Source organism: Scyliorhinus canicula, chromosome 8 (assembly GCF_902713615.1).
Source record: "Scyliorhinus canicula chromosome 8, sScyCan1.1, whole genome shotgun sequence".
NCBI lineage: Eukaryota > Metazoa > Chordata > Chondrichthyes > Carcharhiniformes > Scyliorhinidae > Scyliorhinus > Scyliorhinus canicula.
The window spans coordinates 51,775,488-51,795,769 of NC_052153.1; the positions used below are offsets into that span (position 1 = coordinate 51,775,488).

Genomic DNA, 20,282 nt, shown 5'->3' on the forward strand with positions numbered 1-20,282 from the left:
CAATTAATGTCAGCAAGCTATTTTTAGTCCAAAGAGAGACCACTGAAGAAAACAACTGGGTGGGAGAGGCTGTCAAAAAAAGAACGCCAATTATGTTTTGGATATCCAGGAATTATTGTCGCGTAACTAAGAATCGCAAATTTAAGTTACAAAAATTTTCATCTGTGCTCCTTCCATATCTATCAAGATTTCCAATCGTCTGAAATGACTACTATCTTGCAAGGTTTCACCCAGAACATACTGATATCAGGTACCTACAGTTCGAAGCCTGAAGAGATTTATTTTTCTGATTGAGTTGTTTGCCTTTGATCCATGTCACTCAGCTGATCCCCTACATCCAGTTAGATTACATTTTACATCCCACCCATGCGAACGTGAAAATCGCACTGGACGAAATATTCACCACCACAAATAGCCTTGAAACAAAACATCCCGAGGCCTTGTTCAATGTAGCTGGGGACTTCAATCAGGCCAAGCTCAAGAGTGTACTACCAAGTTACCACCAACACATCACCTGTTCCACCAGAGGCCCCAAACATCCTACCGCTCTATCGCCCGCCCACACTTTGGCAAATCTGACCACAAGGCTGTGCTCCTGCTCCCGGCCTATAAGCAAAAACTGAAGCGGGAGAATCCATCAAAGAAAGTCGTTGTTGGTCTGAGGAATCGGATGGTCTCCTATGGGACTGCTTAAAGTTAGTGAGCTGTTCAGTATTTAAAAACTCTGTGACCAGCCTGAATGAGCATGCCACAACTAACTTCATTAGTAAGTGTGTAGAAGACTGTGTGCCAAAGAAGTAAATCCGCATGTTTGCCAACCGGAAACCCTGGATGAACAGGGATATCCACAGTTTGCTGAAGTCTAGGTCTGAGGCATTCAAGTCAGGCGACCCTGACCTATACAAGAAAGCTAGATATGATCTAAGGAGATCCATCAAAGATGCCAAAAGGCAGTACCGGATCAAGTTTGAGTCCCAGGCTAGCCACACGGACCCCCGCTGACAATGGCAAGGTCTGCAAGACAATGGTCTACAAGATGAAGGCATATAAAATCAATGGCTCCAATACACCCCTCCCTGATGAGCTCAACGCATTCTATGCACGCTTTGAACAAGAGGTCAGCGAGAGCAAGCCCTCCACCCCGGAAGCCTCCAGTGAACTTGTATCTGAGATCACCATTGCAGACATCAGAGCAGCCTTCTCAAAGGTCAACCCTCGGAAAGTCACTGGCCCCGATTGGGTACCCAGACGGGCAGTCAGGTCTTGCGCGGATCAGCTGGCGGGGGTATTCACAGACATCTTCAACCTCTCTTTATAACAATCCGAAGTCCCTATCTGCTTCAAGACAACCATCATCCCTGTACCAAAAAAAGCCAAGCAGCATGCCTTAATGACTATCATCCAGTGGCTCTGACATCTATCATGAAGTGCTTTGAAAGGTTAGGCATGGCACGAATCAACTGCCTCCCGGATTGCCTTGATCCACTACAGTTCGCCTACCGCTGCAACATGTCCACAGCAGACACCATCTCCATGGCCCTGCACTCTACCTTGAACACCTAGATAACAAAGACACCAATGTCAGACTCCTGTTTATCAACTACAGCTCAGCCTTCAATACCATAATTCCTACGAAACTCATCTCCAAACTCAGTGGCCTTGGCCTCGGCTCCTCCCTCTGCGACTGGATCCTGAACTTTCTAACCCACAGGCCATAATCAGTAAGGATAGGCAACAACACCTCCTCCACGATTATCCTCAACACCAGTGCCCCGTAAGGCTGTATCCTCAGCCCCCTACTATACTCTTCATACACCTATGACTGTGTGGCCAAATTCCCTTGCAACTTGATTTTCAAATTTGCTGATGACACCACAGTAGTGGATCGGATTTCAAACAGAGAGTACAGGAATGAGATAGAGAATCTGGTGAACTGGTGTGACGACAATAATCCCTCCCTCAATGTCAACAAAACTAAGGAGATTATCATCGACTTCAGGAAGCGTAGTGGAGAACATGCCCCTGTCTACATCAATAGGAACGAAGTAGAAAAGGGTCAAGTGCTTTCAGTTTTTAGGTGTCCAGATCACCAACAACCTGTCCTAGTCCCCCCATGCCGACACTAGTTAAGAAAGCCCACCAATGACTCTTCTCAGAAGACCAAGGAAATTTGGCATGTCACCTACGACTCTCACCAACTTCTACAGATACACCATAGGAAGTCACGAACAGCTTCTTCCCAACTGCCATCAGACTTTTGAATGGACCTACCTCGTATTAAGTTGATCTTTTCTCTACATCTTGCAATACTGTAACATTATATTCTGCAGTCTGTCCTTCCTTCCCTATGTACGGTATGCGTTGTTTGTGCAGCATGCAAGAAACAATACTTTTCACTGTATACGAATACATGTGACAATAATAAATCAAATCAAAAGATTGTAGACAGCATGACTGGTTTGAACTTCATTTCTAGGAGTTTGTTCAAATTGTTGGAATCTACAATATGTCAGGATCCTTTGTGGGAATCCTTTGGGATTGTGTAATTTATCTATTGTATTCTCTGCTATTGGTGAAAATAAATGTCAGCCAGAATAAATTTGAATGTTAAATCTGAGCTGAATATATGCTAGATATCTTTACTAACTTTGATACTTTTAAGGAGAGTTATCTATCTGGAGACTACTGTTGTACATTATCAAACATTTCCTGCATGAGTGCAGAATAGTGTCTAAAGCTTCAATATCACAGCTAACACAGATATTAAAAGCATGAGCTCATAAAAATATGCTTCAAAGTAATCAGAAGCACCAAATGGAATGGGTTTATGCATTTCCTCTGGGACCAAATGCACAATTTTAATTGACAACGGCAGCCGTTTATGAACTTTCATTTTTCTATCAATTTATCTTTTAAACTGTATAAAGCTCAACAGTTTTAGGAACTAATGCAGAAAATATCGATGAAATTTGGCATTATCCATTAACGTATTCAGAACTCGGGCAGCACGGTGGCGCAGTGGTTAGTGCTGCTGCCTCACAGCGCAAAGACCCTGGTTCGATCCTGGCTCTGGGTCACTGTCCGTGTGGAGTTTGCACATTCTCCCCGTGTCTGTGTGGGTCTCACCCCCACAACCCAAAGATATGCAGGGTAGGTGGATCGGCCACACTAAATTGCCCCTCAATTTAGTAGGAAAAAAAATTTGGTACTCTAAATTTATATTTCAAAAATATTATCAAGAGCTCATCTGGTGGAAATATTAGAATGTGAAGAAAAACCACACAGTAGACAAGTGTCAAGAAAACGGTTCCAGCAAAATTGGTTGGGTAGTTAACAGAACTGAATACACTGTAAATCTTGATGGCAATAAAGTAAAGTAAAGTAATCTTTATCGTCACAAGTAGGCTTACATTAACACTGCAATGAAGTTACTGTGAAAAGCCTCTAGTCGTCACACTCCGGCGCCTGTTCGGGTATACAGAGGGAGAATTCTGAATGTCCAAATCACCTAACAGCACGTCTTTCTGGACTTGTGGGAGGAAACCGGAGCACCCGGAGGAAACCCACGCAGACACGGGGAGAACGTGCAGACAAAACTGACAAACAAAATCAGAGGGGAAAAGAGGGGTGACCCAAAATATGCTGGAATTCCACAGCTTGACCGTGATATCAATCAGTCACTTCACCTTACCTTCCATATGGGGATCTTTAATATCTTATTTGCAGCTTCGAAACATTTTCAGTTGGATTGCATTTCCATTAAAAAAGTCTAAAAAATTGAAGTCAAGGAAAATACAAGCCATGTTTATAAGTGGGGAAAAAAGCCGAATCAACTTAATGGTTCCAAATAATTATTTTAAAGAAAAACATCACTTTTCTCCTAATATACCTGCAAGTGGTATGGCTACATCATGACTATAGATAATACCTTCAATTCAAAGAACAGACTTTATGGTTGTAAGCGCTATTGTTTCTAATACAAGGGACGATAAATAATTCTCAACACGCTATCACGATGATCAATAGTCAAAAAAAAAGTCTTAATCCTCAGAATTTAAATCATCGTTTGAATTGCAGATGACTTTTTAACAAAATTGTAGCAAGTGGAAAAAAAACCAATTATTCAGAGTTAGATGTACAGTATTTTTATTTAGTTTTACCCTATTAATATGTAAATTCAATACACGTATTTTAGCATGGTTGAGAAAAGACATTTTGTCAAAACTTTGACAAGAATACCAATGTCAAAAGGACAGCACAGTTAGCACTGCTGCCTCACAGCCCCGAGGACCAAGGTTCGATCCCGGCCCTGGGTCACTGTCAGTGTGGAATTTGTACATTCTCCCCGTGACTGTGTGGGTCTCACACCCACAACCCAAAGATGTGCAGGGTAGGTGGATTGGCCATGTTAATTGAAAAATTAGAATTGGGTCCTCTAAATTTATATTAAAAAAAAGAATACCAATGTCAATTGTGGCATGATGTAATGACAACAATCTCTCCCTCAATGTCAGCAAAATTAAAGACCTGGTCATTGACTTCAGGAAGTGGTATCATACACACCTGTCGGAATCAATGGTGTCGAGGTGGAGATGGTTGACAGCTTCAAATTCCTCGGTGTGCACATCACCAACAATCTGTCCTGGTCCACCCACATCAACGCTACAACCAAGAAAGCATAACAGCGCCTATACTCCCGCAGGAAATTCAGCATGTCCACAGGGACTCTTAACAATTTTTACAAATGCATCATAGAAAGCACCCTATCTGGCTGCATTCCAGCCTGGTATGGCCCAAAACAGCAAGAAACGACAGAGTCGTGGATGCAGCCCAGTCCATCACACAAATCTGCCTCCCATCCGTTGACTCTATCTACAACTCCCACTGCCTTGGGAAAGCAGGAAGCATAATCAAAGACTCCTCCCACCAGGGTTATTCTCTCTTCCATCTGGCAAGAGACAAAAGTCTGAAGTCTGAGAACACACACTAACAGGTTCAAAAAAACAGCGTCTTCCCTGCTCTTACCAGCCTCCTGAATGAACCTCTTACGAACTGAATTGATCTCTTCACACGTCTTCTCTACTGACTAGTACTACACTGTGCTTATTCGATGCCTGTGCCTATGTATTTACATTGTGTATTTATGCATGTCCTATGTTTTTCATGTATTGAATGATCTGTCTGCACTGTATGCAGAACAATATTTTTCACTGTACCTCAGTACACGCGACAATAAATCAAATCAAATTCAATTCAGGGGGCACAACAACTTTATACTGTATGAGAAGAGGGTGCTGATTGATTGGAAAGTAAACTGATTGGTACAGTAGAGACATTGCCATGGAGAATGCACCAGTTGGTGACTGAGTTAACTGCCTAGCATTGTTTAAAATTTAAACTAGGCAGCTTGATTCTGATTGGAACGACCTGGTGAATAACTATCATGTATTTTGTTTAGCTGTCACTGGAAGCTACACATATTAATACCCAAGTCTTTATTGTTTTCAGACAGAAAGAACATGTGCACACATTGCGTCTGTTTCATTGGGGAGGCTTGTGGCAAGGGTACAATTTTTAGGTTTTGCTGAGACTAACGACAGTGGCACAAATCACCCAGCTGTTTAGTGAAAATCAGAGCTCAATAATAACACATCACTATTTCCATAAAATGTTTCATTTTTCACAAACTTATAATGGTGAGCATTGTTAAATTCATCTTTATTTTCCTGCACATCTTTGGTCAATGCTTCATTCAATAATCCTAGTTTATACCCCACAGGATTGGATTTAGTAAAAATCCAAAAATACTTTGCCAGGAACGTTAAACTTTGATTAAAAAGTAAATGCTGTAAATACTCAGCAGTTCAGCCAACATCCATAGAGAGAGAAAGTGTTAATGTTTCCGATCAATAACCTTTTTCCAGTGTTGCTTCACCTTTCAGGTAGTCATGGAATAAAAATGTCATAAACTTACCATTTGGGAGGTGACTTCCACCCGGGAAAGTCCAATTTAAAAAAAGGTAATTTGAGGTTTAGTAAAGCTGTATGAAAATGCCAGGATTTTGTAAAAGTGAAATATGACTACTTTCAAGCTTTTTATGGCTGTGGTGTTTGTCCCCTTTTAATGGGTCATGTGACCCAGATAACCAATCAGGAACCTGGTTGGGTGATCACCCTAGCAAGTGCGGGTTTCTGCTCGATCCTGACAGCTGACTTACGGCCATGAGGCTGCAAGCCTCTGCATTGCCGTTCGGTGTAAATAAACATTACTGGTGAAAGGGAAATACTAGTGGCACTAATTCAACAACTAAAATTTATATCAAGCAGATCAATGCCATTGAGCATCAAGTCTTTTTTGAAAGAAATAAAATCACTGCTAGTATTTGAGTTGTCAAATTTTTGTCTGATAACTGAACAGGGTGCACCAAGTTCTGGAAGCGTTACAGAGACTGGCTATACGAGGGCTGCATGGTGGCATAGTGGTTAGCACAGCTGCCTCATAGCTCCAGGGTTTCGGGTTCAATTCCGGCCACAGTTGACTGTATGAAGTTTGCACTTTCTCCCCTTGTCTGCGTGGGTTTCCTCCGGGTGCTCCGTTTGCCTCCCACAGTCCGAAATGTGCAGATTAGGTGGATTTGCCATGCTAAATTGTCCAAAAGAGTTACGGGGATGGGGTTGAGGCATGGGCTTAAGTGGGATGCCCTTTCCAAGGGTCGGTGCAGACTCAATGAGTCGAATGGCTTTCTGCGCTGTAAATTCTATGATCTATGAGTGAATATGAATGATATTTATTTTTCTGCATCATTGGTAGATTCCAGCAATATTAGAAATACTGTGTACACAATGCGTCAACGTATCTTGGAATATTATATTTATCCTCTTTAGACCACAGTTCAATCCACAAGACCATCATTTTCAACAGGAAGAGTTGAATAATTGACAGCATGTTACTTTTCCAAAATTACACCAAAGCGTTGAATTTCAATAGGGGCTCTTCAGTTTGTTCATCGGGATACTGACAGAAAAGCAGTGGCAACCACGGGAAAATGGTGTTCACGAGAATGCAACACCGACACTAACCCAAGGTCCAGACCATTCATGTTGCTGTTAAAATTCGTAGACATTTAACACAAACATACCATTCAAACTAACAGTCCAAATTTAACGATAGGAGTCAAGGTCGAAGAAAGGGAATGCTGGAAATAAAAGAGGGAGAATCTTACTAAAAGCAGATGTTTCCCAAACATCAGCAGCATGTTGGTAAATGTGCTTCAGAAAAATAATACCTGGAGTGTAAAATTGTGTGTGCAAGGCAGGTACTGGGGCTTAAAGAACCTGGAAACAAAGTCTGTAACAGCACAGGACCAAAGTAACAACTGAAGACCAACAATGTATAACTGACAACGGTAAAAACAGATTAAATAAATTACTTACAAATGAGACTTTCCAAGTAGGAATATTTACAAGCACAAAAGCATCAGAGGTTTGAACCAGACTAACTGGAAACATATGACGCGAGAAACAAAGGCCAAGAATATCAGCAGCTAGGACGAAAGAAACTTGGTATACCACCATTCTGGCTAACTGAACAGGAACCCAGTTTTTTTAAATGAACTAAATCACAGATGATTAATTCATACTTCAGTTCAAGCATATTATTTCTAAATATAGGATTAGTTAAACACAGAAGTATTTGTATATCTAGCTGGATTTTAAAAAAACCTTAGTATGCCAACAATGCAAAAACGTACAGAGAGGGAAAGAGGTGACAATGTGTAAATAAGAAAAAGAAAAGCAAAATAAAGTAAGTTAAAAGAGGAAATATGAAGATGGGATTACAGTGCAAATAAGAGTCAGTGCCATAAATTGCATAAAATACCGAAGAAAAAGTTATTAAAATCGCTTAGCAATGAAGTTAGAAGAGACTTTAGAAAAGAGTAACAGTCAAAGTTAACTTATACCAAGTCAGTTAGAAAATATATTGCCCATGAAAAGCTCCAAAATTCAGAACAGTGCATTCAGTTAGGGCTCAACTCTCTGGGGTAAAATCTTTTCATGGTTACCCAAACTAAAAATGCTAAGTAGTCAGCACTGGATTGAGAAGAGATCAGGAAATCAATCATTTTGACTGTACTTGACATATGTTCTTGGCGTGCATTTTTCAAACTTTAAATTGAAACTTCTAATGCTGGCACAGATGTCAAGAGCATGCCACTTTTTTGTGTCTCAGTCTATGCTCCGACAGTAAAAATGTCATTTTAAACCATTTACAGTATCATTTTACTTCAAATTTTCATAGAAAGACATACCTGCACCAATAGTTTCCTGTAATTCATAGTGTTTAAGCAGCTCTTCATTATCAACAGCCATAGTTGGCTGTTAATTCTAAGCACAATCAGCACCTGAAATATTTGAAAACACATTAGTCATTCCATGCTGCAGAAATTCCACAATTTTGCTCGAATTGGTGTACAGTAAAGAAAAGAAAGCTTCAGGAAGAATGGGCAAAATCTAATCACGGCCCTTGGCATCGTGGGGCAGCAGTGCTAACCTCTGCTCCACCGTGCCACCCATGATAAGCATTTAAGTTGATGTTAAAGTCTGGTCTACTGTGCATCTGATTTGTACTAACAGCAGGATATTCTCCAAATAAATAAAGATGCCAGGACAGGATTGTCAAAAGTAAATCACTTACCATGAATATTACTTTAGATATATATTTAAACATTTCAATGTATTGCAAAATGGTTCTTATTTACACTTACAATCTTACGACACAGAATAAGGCCATCCAGTTATAGTTATCCAATTAGCCCAAAGCCCTGCAAATATTTGCTTTCAGGGTATATGTTTTTTAATTATGCTTGAAAATGCTTCCACCCTTTCAAACAGGTTTCAGTTTATAACCCACTGATGAAATAAAATCTCAGCTCTTGTTCTTTTGCCAATTATGTTAACTAATGTGTTCCCTCATCATTAACTGGGATCATTGTATCAAGGTGCTCAAAAGAAAATGGTGGTTAAAATGCTAATTGGAAGCGGCTGTTTTAGAGACTAAAGAATAGGGAATCTGTTAGCTTGTCTGGGTTTTCAGAAAGATTCCTCTCACCATTGTATTGGAAAACCATTTAATTACAGTCAGTTTGATAGAGGGAAGATGTTTTTAAAACACAAGATATCAAGAGGGCAGATGAAGCAACCAGGTTCAGCAATGTTAAATAGAGAATACAGGGAGAGGTTTATTCCAGGGCCAGAAAATGTCGAGCATCGCAATCCAATGCAGAAGGATAATGCAAACTGTCCAGTATTCTAGTTATCTCAAATGCGAATAGAACTTTGCCACTGATCACATCAACTATTCTACTCATTTATCACCATGGAATGAAGCCACCCAAACCTGTGCCTACTTTTTCTATGAACTTCACAAATCAGTTTCCACCCTTCCAGAGCATCTTTTATTAAAATCACATCACTTCCCCTCTAATCATGACCCATCTAAACTATCTTGACCAGTTAGCACCTTTTTGTACGGTTGACTACTATGTTTCCCTCCCTCTCCTCGGTTATCCAGTTGAATGGGACTGCCCTCGCTTGGTTCCATTTTTATTCCTTTAATTGTAAATAGGGCATCTTCAGAAATGGCTTATTTTCCAACACCTACTAATCTCTCAAAGATTAATATTTGGATCCTTTGTGCTCCTCATCTGCATGCTGCCCCTTGGAACATCAACTAAAGACATGATACCAGGTTCTATATGTCTGCTGATGGCAGCCAGCATCACCATCTCTACTGACTCCTCTCTAGCCTGTGTTAGAGTGCTTGTCAGACATTGAAATCTCATAGAACCCCTACAGTGCAGATGGAGGCCATTTGGCCCATCAAATCTGCTCCAACCCTCCAAAAGAGCACACTATCTAAGCCCACTCCCCCATCCTATACCCACAATCCCAGCTAACCTTCATATCTTTGGACATTAAGGGACAATTGTGCATGGTCAATCCACCTAACCTACACATCTTTGGACTGTAGGAGGAAACCAGAGGACATCCACGCAGACAAGGGGGAATGTGCAAACTCCACACAGATGGTCACCCTAGGCTTGAATTAAACCCGGGTCCTTGGTGCTGTGAAGCAGCAGTGCTAACCACTGTGCCACCATGCTGCCCAAGATGAAGCCATTCATCACTTACCATGAAAACAGTCTGCACCAATCCCTTCCTTCTATTTGCCAAGTCTCAGGCTGAATCTGACTGTTTGCAACTTTAGCCTCCTTTCATCCTGTGCTGAGAATCTGAACCCATAATCTACACCGTCACAAAGGTCACCTGCTACAATCTACACAACATCACATGCGCCTGCCATTAACTTAGCTAACAAAACCTCACTGATCAGCATTCCATCTTTCACACTTTTATTGACCGGAGCTCATTTAAATCTCTGCTGCCTGAATCCTAATCTGCACCAACGTGGTGATGTACCCCAAGAATTTGAATTACATCAGAGACATTATAATGGAAGTTATTGCGAGACAAAGTTTAGGTTTAAATTATTAATTCTGTGTCCCAAGGGAGATTGACGAATTACATTTACGAAACACATGGGAGATTCAGATCAGATTCACAACTTGTATTTATATAGTGCGTTTAATGTAATAAAATGTTCCAATATACTTCTTCACAGGAGAGTTACAAAGCAAAATTCGACACCCAACTATAATATTCAAGCAGATGTCCAAAACATGGACTTAATGAGTCACGTGGCCTCCTTCTGTGACTCTGAGGTATGATTTAAGGGACATCTTAAAAGAATAGAGAGAGGTTTTGAGGAAATTCCAAAGGTTAGAGCCTAGATAGCTGATGGCTATCAATCGTGGAGTGAGTCAAATCGGAAATGCTTAAGAGGTCAGAATCAGATGATCAAGATAGCCCGTAAGGCTGTGGGTGGGCTATCAGAGATAGGAAAGAGTGAAGCCCTGGAATGGATTGAAAACAAGAACAAGGATTTTAAAATCAAAACATTGTCTGACCAGGGGACCATATCGATCTGCAAGCACATGGGGTGATGAGTGAATGGGACTTGGTGTGAACTAGGACAGATAGGATAGAACTAGATCCAGCAGAGGGCAGCAGAGCAGAGCTACTGATTGGCTGTTCCGGGGAAATTTGCATACGTGCAGTGCGGTCAGCCTAATTCGAAGGTGGTTTGTGGAGGGGCTGTTGTCAAGTGACAGTTAAACCCGAAACACTTCATCAGTGTTTCCCCCCCTACCTCCTCCTCTAACCAAAAAAAAAAACCACGGTCGTTGGGAAGCAGGAGCAGGGGCCTGTCGTGAAGGTGAGTGAGTGCCTTTAAATTTGCTTACCTTTCAGCGGGAGCAGGGTTTGAGGGAATATCAAGTAAGCTCTTCCTTTCTTTTTCTTGTTTTTTTTTTAAATCTAGAGGTGATGTCAGGGAAGGCAGTACAATGCTCCTCCTGCACAATGTTTGAGGTGAGGGACGCCATCAGTGTCCCTGCTGATTTCATCTGTGGGAAGTGCACCCAACTCCAGCTCCTCAAAAACCATGTTAGGGAACTGGAGCTGGAGCTGGATGAACTTTGGATCATTCAGGAGGCAGAGGGGTCATAGATAGAAGCTTCAGGGAGGTAGTTACGCCAAAGAATAAAGATAGATGGGTGACGGTGAGAGGGGCTGGGGGTAAGCAGTCAGTACAAAGATCCCCTGTGATCGTTCCCCTTAGTAATAGGTATACCGCTTTGGATACTGTTGGGGGAGGGGGAGGGGGGGAGGGGACTTACCAGGGGTCAGCCATGGGGTACAGGTCTCTGGCACAGAGTCTGTCCCTGTTGCTCAGAAGGGAAGGGGGGAAAGGAGTAGAACATTAGTCATTGGAGACTCCATAGTTAGGGGGATAGATAGGAGATTCTGTGGGAACGAGAGAGACTCGCGGTTGGTGTGTTGCCTCCCAGGTGCCAAGGTCCGCGATGTCTCAGATCGCGTTTTCGGGATCCTTAAGGGGGAGGGGGAGCAGCCCTAAGTCGTGGTCCACATAGGTACCAACGACATAGGTAGGAAAAGGGATAGGATGCAAGGCAGGAATTCAGGGAGCTAGGGTGGAAGCTGAGAGCTAGAACAAACAGAGTTGTTATCTCTGGGTTGTTACCCGTGCCACGTGCTAACGAGTCGAGGAATAGGGAGAGAGAGCAGTTGAACACGTGGCTGCAGGGATGGTGCAGGAGGGAGGGTTTCAGATTCCTGGACAATTGGGGCTCATTCTGGGGTAGGTGGGACCTCTACAAACGGGATGGTCTACACCTGGACTAGAGGGGTACCAATATCCTCGGGGGGAGGTTTGCTAATACTCTTCGGGAGGGTTTAAACTAGTTCAGCAGGGGATTGGGAACCTGAATTGTAGCTCCAGTACACAAGAAGCTGAGAGTAGTGAGGCCATGAGTAAGGTTTCAAAGTTGCAGGAGTGTACCGGCAGGAAGGAAAGTGGTCTAAAGTGCGTCTACTTCAATGCCAGGGGCATCCAGAATAAGGTGGGTGAGCTTGCGGCATGGGTTAGTACCTGGGACTTCGATGTTGTGGCCATTTCGGAGACATGGATAGAGCACGGCGAGGAATGGTTGTTGCAGGTGCCGGGGTTTAGATATTTCAGTAAGTTCAGGGAAGGTGGCAAGAGAGGGGGAGGGGTGGCATTGTTAGTCAAGGACAGTATTACGGTGGCTGAGAGGACATTTGATGAGGACTCGAATACCGAGGTAGTATGGGCTGAGTTAAGAAACAGGAAAGGAGAGGTCACCCTGTTAGGGCTTTTCTATAGGCCTCCGAAAAGTTCCAGAGATGTAGAGGAAAGGATTGCAAAGATGATTCTGGATAGGAGCGAAAATAACAGGGTAGCTGTTATGGGGGACTTTAACTTTCCAAATATTGACTGGAAACACTATAGTTCGAGTACTTTAGATGGATCCGTTTTATCCAATGTGTGCAGGAGTGTTTCCTGATGCAGTATGTAGATAGGCCAACAAGAGGCGAGGCCGTATTGGATTTGGTACTGGGCGATGAACCAGGACAGGTGTTAGATTTAGAGGTAGGTGAGCATTTTGGTGATAGTGACCACAATTCGATTACGTTTACTTTAGCGATGGAAAGGGATAGGTATAAACCGCAGGGCAAGAGTTATTTCTGGGGGAAAGGCAATTATGATGCGATGAGTCAAGACTTAGGATGCAGCGCCTGGAGAGGAAAACTGCAGGGGATGGACACAATGGAAATGTGGAGCATGTTCAAGGAACAGCTACTGCGTGTCCTTGATAAGTATGTACCTATTAGGCAGGGAGGAAGTGGTCGAGTGAGGGAACCATGGGTTACTAAAGCAGTTGAATCACTTGTCAAGAGGAAGAAGGAGGCTTATGTGAAGATGAGACGTGATGGTTTAGTTGGCTCGCTTGAGAGTTACAAGTTAGCTAGGAAGGCTCTAAAGAGAGAGCTAAGAAGAGCCAAGCGAGGACATGAGAAGTCTTTGGCAGTTAGGATCAATGATAACCCTAAAGCTTTCTATAGGTATGTCAGGAATAAAAGAATGACTAAGGTAAGAGTGGGGCCAGTCAAGGACAGGAGTGGGAAGTTGTGCATAGAGTCCGAGGAGATAGGAGAGGTACTAAATGAGTATTTTTCGTCAGTATTCACACAGGAAAAAGACAAAGTTGTCAAGGAGAATACTAAGATACAGGCTACTAAACTAGAAGGGCTTGAGATTCATAAGGAGGAGGTGTTAGCGATTCTGGAAAGTGTGAAAATAGATAAGTCCCCTGGGCCGGATAGGATTTATCCTAGGATTCTCTGGGAAGCTAGGGAGGAGATTGCTGAGCCTTTGATCTTTAAGTCATCTTTGTCTACAGGAATAGTGCCAGAGGACTGGAGGATAGCAATGTTGTCCACTTGTACAAGAAGGGGAGTAGAGATAACCCCGATAACTATAGGCCCGTGAGCCTTACTTCTGTTGTGGGAAAAGTCTTGGAAAGGTTTATAAGAGATAGGATGTATAATCATCTGCAAAGGAATAATTTGATTAGAGATAGTCAACATGGTTTTGTGAAGGGTAGGTCGTGCCTCACAAACCTCATTGAGTTCTTCGAGAAGGTGACCAAACAGGTGGATGAGGGTAAAGCAGTTGATGTGGTGTATATGGATTTCAGTAAAGCGTTTGATAAGGTTCCCCACGGTAGGCTATTGCAGAAAATACAGAGGCATGGGATTCAGGGTGATTTAGCAGTTTGGATCAGAAATTGGCTAGCTGATAAAAGACAAAGAGTGGTGGTTGATGTCCAGTTACTAGTGGTGTGCCACAAGGATCTGTTTTGGGGCCGTTGCTGTTTGTCATTTTTATAAATGACCTGGAGGAGGGCGTAGAAGGATGGGTGAGTAAATTTGCAGATGACACTAAAGTCGGTGGAGTTGTGGACAGTGCAGAAGGATGTTACAAGTTACAGAGGGACATAGATAAACTGCAGAGCTGGGCTGACAGCTGGCAAATGGAGTTTAATGCAGAAAAGTGTGAGGTGATTCATTTTGGAAGGAATAACAGAAAGGCAGAGTACTGGGCTAATGGTAAAATTCTTGGTAGTGTGGACGGGCAGAGAGATCTCGGTGTCCATGTCCATAGATCCCTGAAAGTTACCACCCAGGTTGAGAGGGTTGTTAAGAAGGCGTACGGTGTGTTAACTTTTATTGGTAGAGGAATTGAGTTTCGGAGCCATGAGGTCATGTTGCAGTTGTACAAAACTCTGGTGCGGCCGCATTTGGAGTATTGTGTGCAGTTCTGGTCGCCGCATTAAAGGAAGGATAGAACATAGAACAGTACAGCACAGAACAGGCCCTTCGGCCCTCAATGTTGTGCCGAGCCATGATCACCCTACTCAAACCCACATATCCACCCTATACCCGTAACCCAACAACCCCCCCCTTAACCTTACTTTTATTAGGACACTACGAGCAATTTAGCATGGCCAATCCACCTAACCCGCACATCTTTGGACTGTGGGAGGAAACCGGAGCACCCGGAGGAATGTGGAAGCATTGGAAAGGGTACAGAGGAAATTTACAAGAATGTTGCCTGGTATGGAGGGAAGATCATATGAGGAAAGGCTGAAGGACTAGAGGCTGTTTTCGTTAGAGAGAAGAAGGTTAAGAGGTGATTTAATTGAGGCATACAAGATGATCAGAGGATTCGATAGGGTGGACAGTGAGAGCCTTTTTCTTCAGATGGTGATGTCCAGCACAAGGGGACATAGCTTTAAATTGAGGGGAGATAGATATAGGACAGATGTCAGAGGTAGGTTCTTTACTCAGAGAGTAGTAAGGGCGTGGAAGGCCCTGCCTGCAACAGTAGTGGACTTGCCAACACTAAACGCATTCAAATGATCATTGGATAGGCATATGGACGATAAGGGAATAGTGTAGAGGGACTTTAGAGGGGTTTCACAGGACGGCGCAACATCGTGGGCCGAAGGGCCTGTACTGTGCTGTAATGTTCTATGTTCTAGGACATAAGTAACAACACTTTGGATGATCTCAAATTTGTGGCGTTAGAATGTGGGAGGCCAGCCAGAAGTACATTTGAATTGTTTATTCTAGAGGTAACAAAGGCACGGACGTGGGCAGCAAGAAGCATAATGTAGATGAGACACAGGGTCAAGGATGGATCCTTTGAAAAAAATCCTAAGATGTATTGAGAAGCCCTTGCAGCCAATTCTCTGGCTAGACCTGAATTTCGAAGAACAGAACCAGGCTAGTGTAGCCCCGCCCAAAAGAAGGACAGTGGAGAGACGTTTATTATGATCCAGTTGGAGGCTGTTAACGCTTAAAGAAGAAATCCAAACAATCAGCAATTAACCGACAAAACTACGGCACAAGATTATATTTTTATAACAAAAACAAACTTTACTGTATATTGAAAGAGAATTAAAACAAAATAAGCATTATTAACTGAACACTATGGTTTGTAAAAGATTATTCTTATTCTATGAAATCAGTTCTATTTTCTATCTATCCATCCACCCCCCACCTTCCTATCTCCATTAGCTTTTGGCTAAGCGCCCTTCCAACTTCTTTATGGACCTTATGATTCAGATTCCACAGCTTCAGCACAGACATCCCTGTAACTCCTGTGCAGCGACTCAAGAGATCAGAAATCACCCTTGCCACTGTGATTTCAAACTGCATCACACTGATTACATTTAGAACTCCAACTGTGACAAGGTTAATTGCCTTTTGAAGATTACTGTAATTTCTTCCTTGAACTTCAAGCTAAATAAATCCTCCAGTTGTTCTGCCCCTTTCCGACTTTCTTTTAGGGTAGACCGTTCAGGAGAGACGTTCGGAAGAACTTCTTTACGCAGAGGTTTGGAACTCTCTCTCACACAAACAGCAGTTGAAGCTAGATCAGTTGTTAATTTTAAATCGGAGATAGATAGGTTTTTGTTAAGCAAAGATATTAATGGATATGGGGCCGACTGTAGGTATATGGAGTTAGGTTATAGATCAATCCTAATCTCATTGAATGATGGAATAGGCTTGAGGGGCTGAATGGTCTACTCCTGTTCCTATGTTATACTGGGCCGGTTTAGCTCAGTTAACAGCTGGTTTGTGACTCAGAGTGAGGCCAACAGTGCGGGTTCAATTCCTGTACCGGCTGAGGTTATTAATGAAGGTTAAATCACCACCAGTCAGCTCTCCCCTTTGAGAGCAGCCTATGGACATTTGGGACAGCTCTCAATCTCAGGTTGTGTCATGGGTGATCGAGAATTTACTCTACTTCAGGTGTAGGTCTGGCATTATCTCTCGACTTCCAAGGAGCTACAAGCTATACAAAACTCATAGCTAACACAATCTCTTAACCAGTCTTTCCTATGCCCAAACAGATTTCACAGAGATAACTCAAAACAAAGCATCTCATTAAGCTCCACCCATCTCCACGGCAATATGGCACATACATTTCCAAGTAAAAATGCAAATTAAATACCTTTTAATGCCAAAGCTTTCTTCAACTCTGGGAAACCACATGAATAACTTATCCTTTTACAGAAATAACTGCATATGTCATGTCTCCAATTTATCTAAGTTAAGCCACTTGCTGTTTTAGAGTCTTACTCTTCTAGCTGTTGACCTCAACCTTTTAATGATAAAGCTTGTTTGAACTGAATTTACTTCTTGCTGCTCTTATCACATTCTCATCCAGACACCCCTATTTTCTACAGTTAAAACTTTCAATCCCAAAACGAAAAGTTATATTCTAAAACATGAATTATGAACTAGGTATGCGCAATATGTTAGAGGAGAATGATGTGGTTTTGAGGAAGGAGGCAAAAACAGAACTGAACTTGAAGAGTGGTGGCAGTAACGGAGGAGAGAGTGTCATTAAAATGTCAGCGAGCATAAGGGCCAGAAAAGAAAGCCGACTCCTCTGCACGACAATATCGGCAAAGGTTTCAATAAAGGCAACATAGTAAGCATATTCCGACAAACTAAAAGCCAGGTGTGGCTTATTCAACGGTATCATTTGGTCATGGTGGTAGCCACTCAAACGAAAACAGGTTAACCTTCTAAACTGCCAAATACAGTGCACTGGATTCTATCATAATGCCACATTCTTCTTGGTCTTAACGCAAGGAAAGCTTTCTTAGTGTAATGTTTAAGGAATGTATGTATACAAATGATGCAGTAAAGAAAACAAAATCTATCGAATCAGACACAAAAATCGTGACACTGAACCAAAGCTGACAAGAACAAAGGAATGTTAAACTTGTGTACAGTCTTTGTTAAGCCACTGTTGGCATGTTGTGCATGATGAGAATCTAATTATAGAAAGACAACAGAACAGAAAAGATGCAGCTTTTTTTGGTTGATTCTGTAGCATTACAGAAAACTTCAGAAGTCGAGTAATTTTCCCCATTGGAGCACAGCAATTTGAGGAATGATCAAAGAGCGGGCTGGGAACATGACTGACTGTGTTCACTTGTCCACAAGTCAATAACAATAAAGCACAAATTCACGGTCAAGTGCAAAAAAAAAAGCAAATTCATAAGTCAAAGAGAATGTGAAATTCTTTGCTTTTAACAGTTTGCTGCAGAGCCCAGAAATGATTCCAAGAAAGAGAATTAGTTGAAGAGGATGATTACAGTAATTGGGAACAGGGAAAGAGTGACTCAACATATTAGCGCAGACATAAACTGAATGCCCTATTTCTGTACTGTAACGTATTATGAACTCACGCTCACTATTCAACTTTTTTTGAACATTTTACACATATGACTATTTTGCACTATCAGCTGGACTTCTAAGACCTTAAGAGATAGGAGCAGAATTAGGCCGCTCGGCCCATCGAGTCTGCTCCGCCCATGGCTGCTATTTTTCTCATACCCACTCTCCTGCCTTCTCCACATAACCCTTGATTTCCCGATTAATCAAGAACCTATCTATCTCGGTCTTAAAGACACTCAGTGATTTGGCCTCCACAGCCTTCTGCAGCAGAGTTCCACAGATTCACCGCCCATTGGCTGAAGAAATTCCTCCTCATCTGTTATAAAAGGATCATTCTACAATCAGAGACTGCACCCTCAGGTTCTAGTTTCTCCCACTTGTGGAAACATCCTCTCCACGTTGACTCTATCGAGGCCTCTCAGACTTGATGGTAGGTAGCGTAGTGGGTATGCTACATTGGCAGAGGTGCTGCCTTTAGGTCGGATGAGGCATCGTCCCCATTTGCCCTGCCCGGTGGATCCCACAAAACTAGAATGGCAGCTCTCCAAAACAACATTGTGAAGCAGTTTAGGGGCGTGAAAGGCAGTAAACAAAAACAAAGCTACTCCTGACACAAAATGAAAACAGAACCAGGTTCAGCCCTGTCCTGGGATGAACGGCACTTCGCCCAAATACAAACTAGGCGAGACCTGCCTTTAGGTACTTCAAATCTTGCCTCAATTAAGTCAGGAGATCGTCCCGGTACCGGCCTCACATTCCCTTCCTCAGTCTCTACGGCCAGGTGGGAGTGTCACCTCACACGAAGTGTTCTCTGTATCGGCTCCCCGCTCCCCCTTACCCGGCTTCGGATCCCCCTTATCCGGCGCTCCGCCCTTACCCCCGCTCCGGATCTCCACTCACCCGTTTGATTTTTGAATTTGTTCGGCTCAACATTCGAATCTCCCTCCTTCGACAACGTAACTTCCGGTCCGCCCTGCAAACTGACCAATGAAATGGAGGCCGAAACGCATGCTCGGTGTCGAGGGGTGGCGGTTGGTCGTCGACGCGTGCGGAATTCCGCCCGCCTAAGAGCGAATAGAGACAGGGTGAGTTCGTTCCGGATCTCTGTGTGAGTAACTTCCCCCTTCCTCACCCGTTCACTGTGATTTTTTTCCCTCCCGTATAATTGTGCAGTTTTTTTTTTGAAAGTGTGAATTGAATCTGGAATCTGCCTCCACCACAGTCGCAGACAGGGCACTCCAGATCCTGAACACTTGCTGCATTTAAAAATAAGTTTTCTCTCACGTCACTAACTATTGCTTCAATTCCCAATCACCTTAAATTGGAGTCCTGATTCTTGACCCATTTTCATGACCCTCATAATTTTGACCATACGTTAAACTTCCTCTTATATTTTCTAAAGAGAACAGTCCCAGATTCTTCACTCAATCCACATAACCCCAGTTTCTAATTGTTAGAACCATTCTAGGGAATCTTTTCTGTGTCCAGTAAGAAATTCTTACTGTGCTCACCCCAGTCCAACGCCGGCATCTCCACATGTTCTGTGACCCTCCTGTCAAGCTCAGGCACCAGATGTAACTGCAAGAACATAATTTAATCAAAGACTCATCCTCTCTGCACAAATGCTGTCAGACCTGCTGAGATTGTCCAGTATTTTCTGCTTTTGTTTCAGATTCCAGCAGCCACAGTAATTTGCTTTTATTTAATCTGCTATGCTGGCTCCTTAACACAGGGTTTTTATATGTGCGGCCACGACCTGGGTGTCAGAAGGGTTACGGAGCGATCGGTTGCAGACTTCCCACGGTGTTCCAGATCCCAAAGCAACTGCCCAACGACCGCTACCGGTATTTAAAATGAGAACAGCTGCTGCAACCAGCATTTAAAATTAGAACGACTGAATTATCAGCCGTGCAGTCTTCCAGCTAAAGAAGCAACAGTGAGCAGATCACGCAATCCACGACAGGACAGTGCAATGCTAGTGCTAGTTATGCGAGTGTACAGAGCCCTAGGGCCTCCAA

At 42.8% G+C, this 20,282-nt stretch overlaps 1 protein-coding gene across 6 annotated transcripts in view; it reads right to left on the reverse strand.

The window, feature by feature from the left end:
* Positions 1-19,312, reverse strand: part of melk (maternal embryonic leucine zipper kinase) — a 126,175-nt gene extending 106,863 nt beyond the window's left edge. For 2 of the 6 annotated variants that reach the window (XM_038804558.1, XM_038804553.1), the window contains exons 1-2: positions 19,165-19,312; positions 8,310-8,402 (exon numbers count right to left, since the gene is read on the reverse strand). In XM_038804558.1, the coding sequence (XP_038660486.1) occupies positions 8,310-8,370 (61 nt within the window). In that variant the 5' untranslated portion in view covers positions 8,371-8,402; positions 19,165-19,312. Of the gene's footprint in view, positions 1-3,691; positions 3,770-8,309; positions 8,403-18,957 lie in introns of those variants that run through there. The other 4 variants (XM_038804554.1, XM_038804555.1, XM_038804556.1 and 1 more) reach the window with 4 other exon arrangements.
* Between the last annotated feature and the right edge of the window lie 970 nt (positions 19,313-20,282).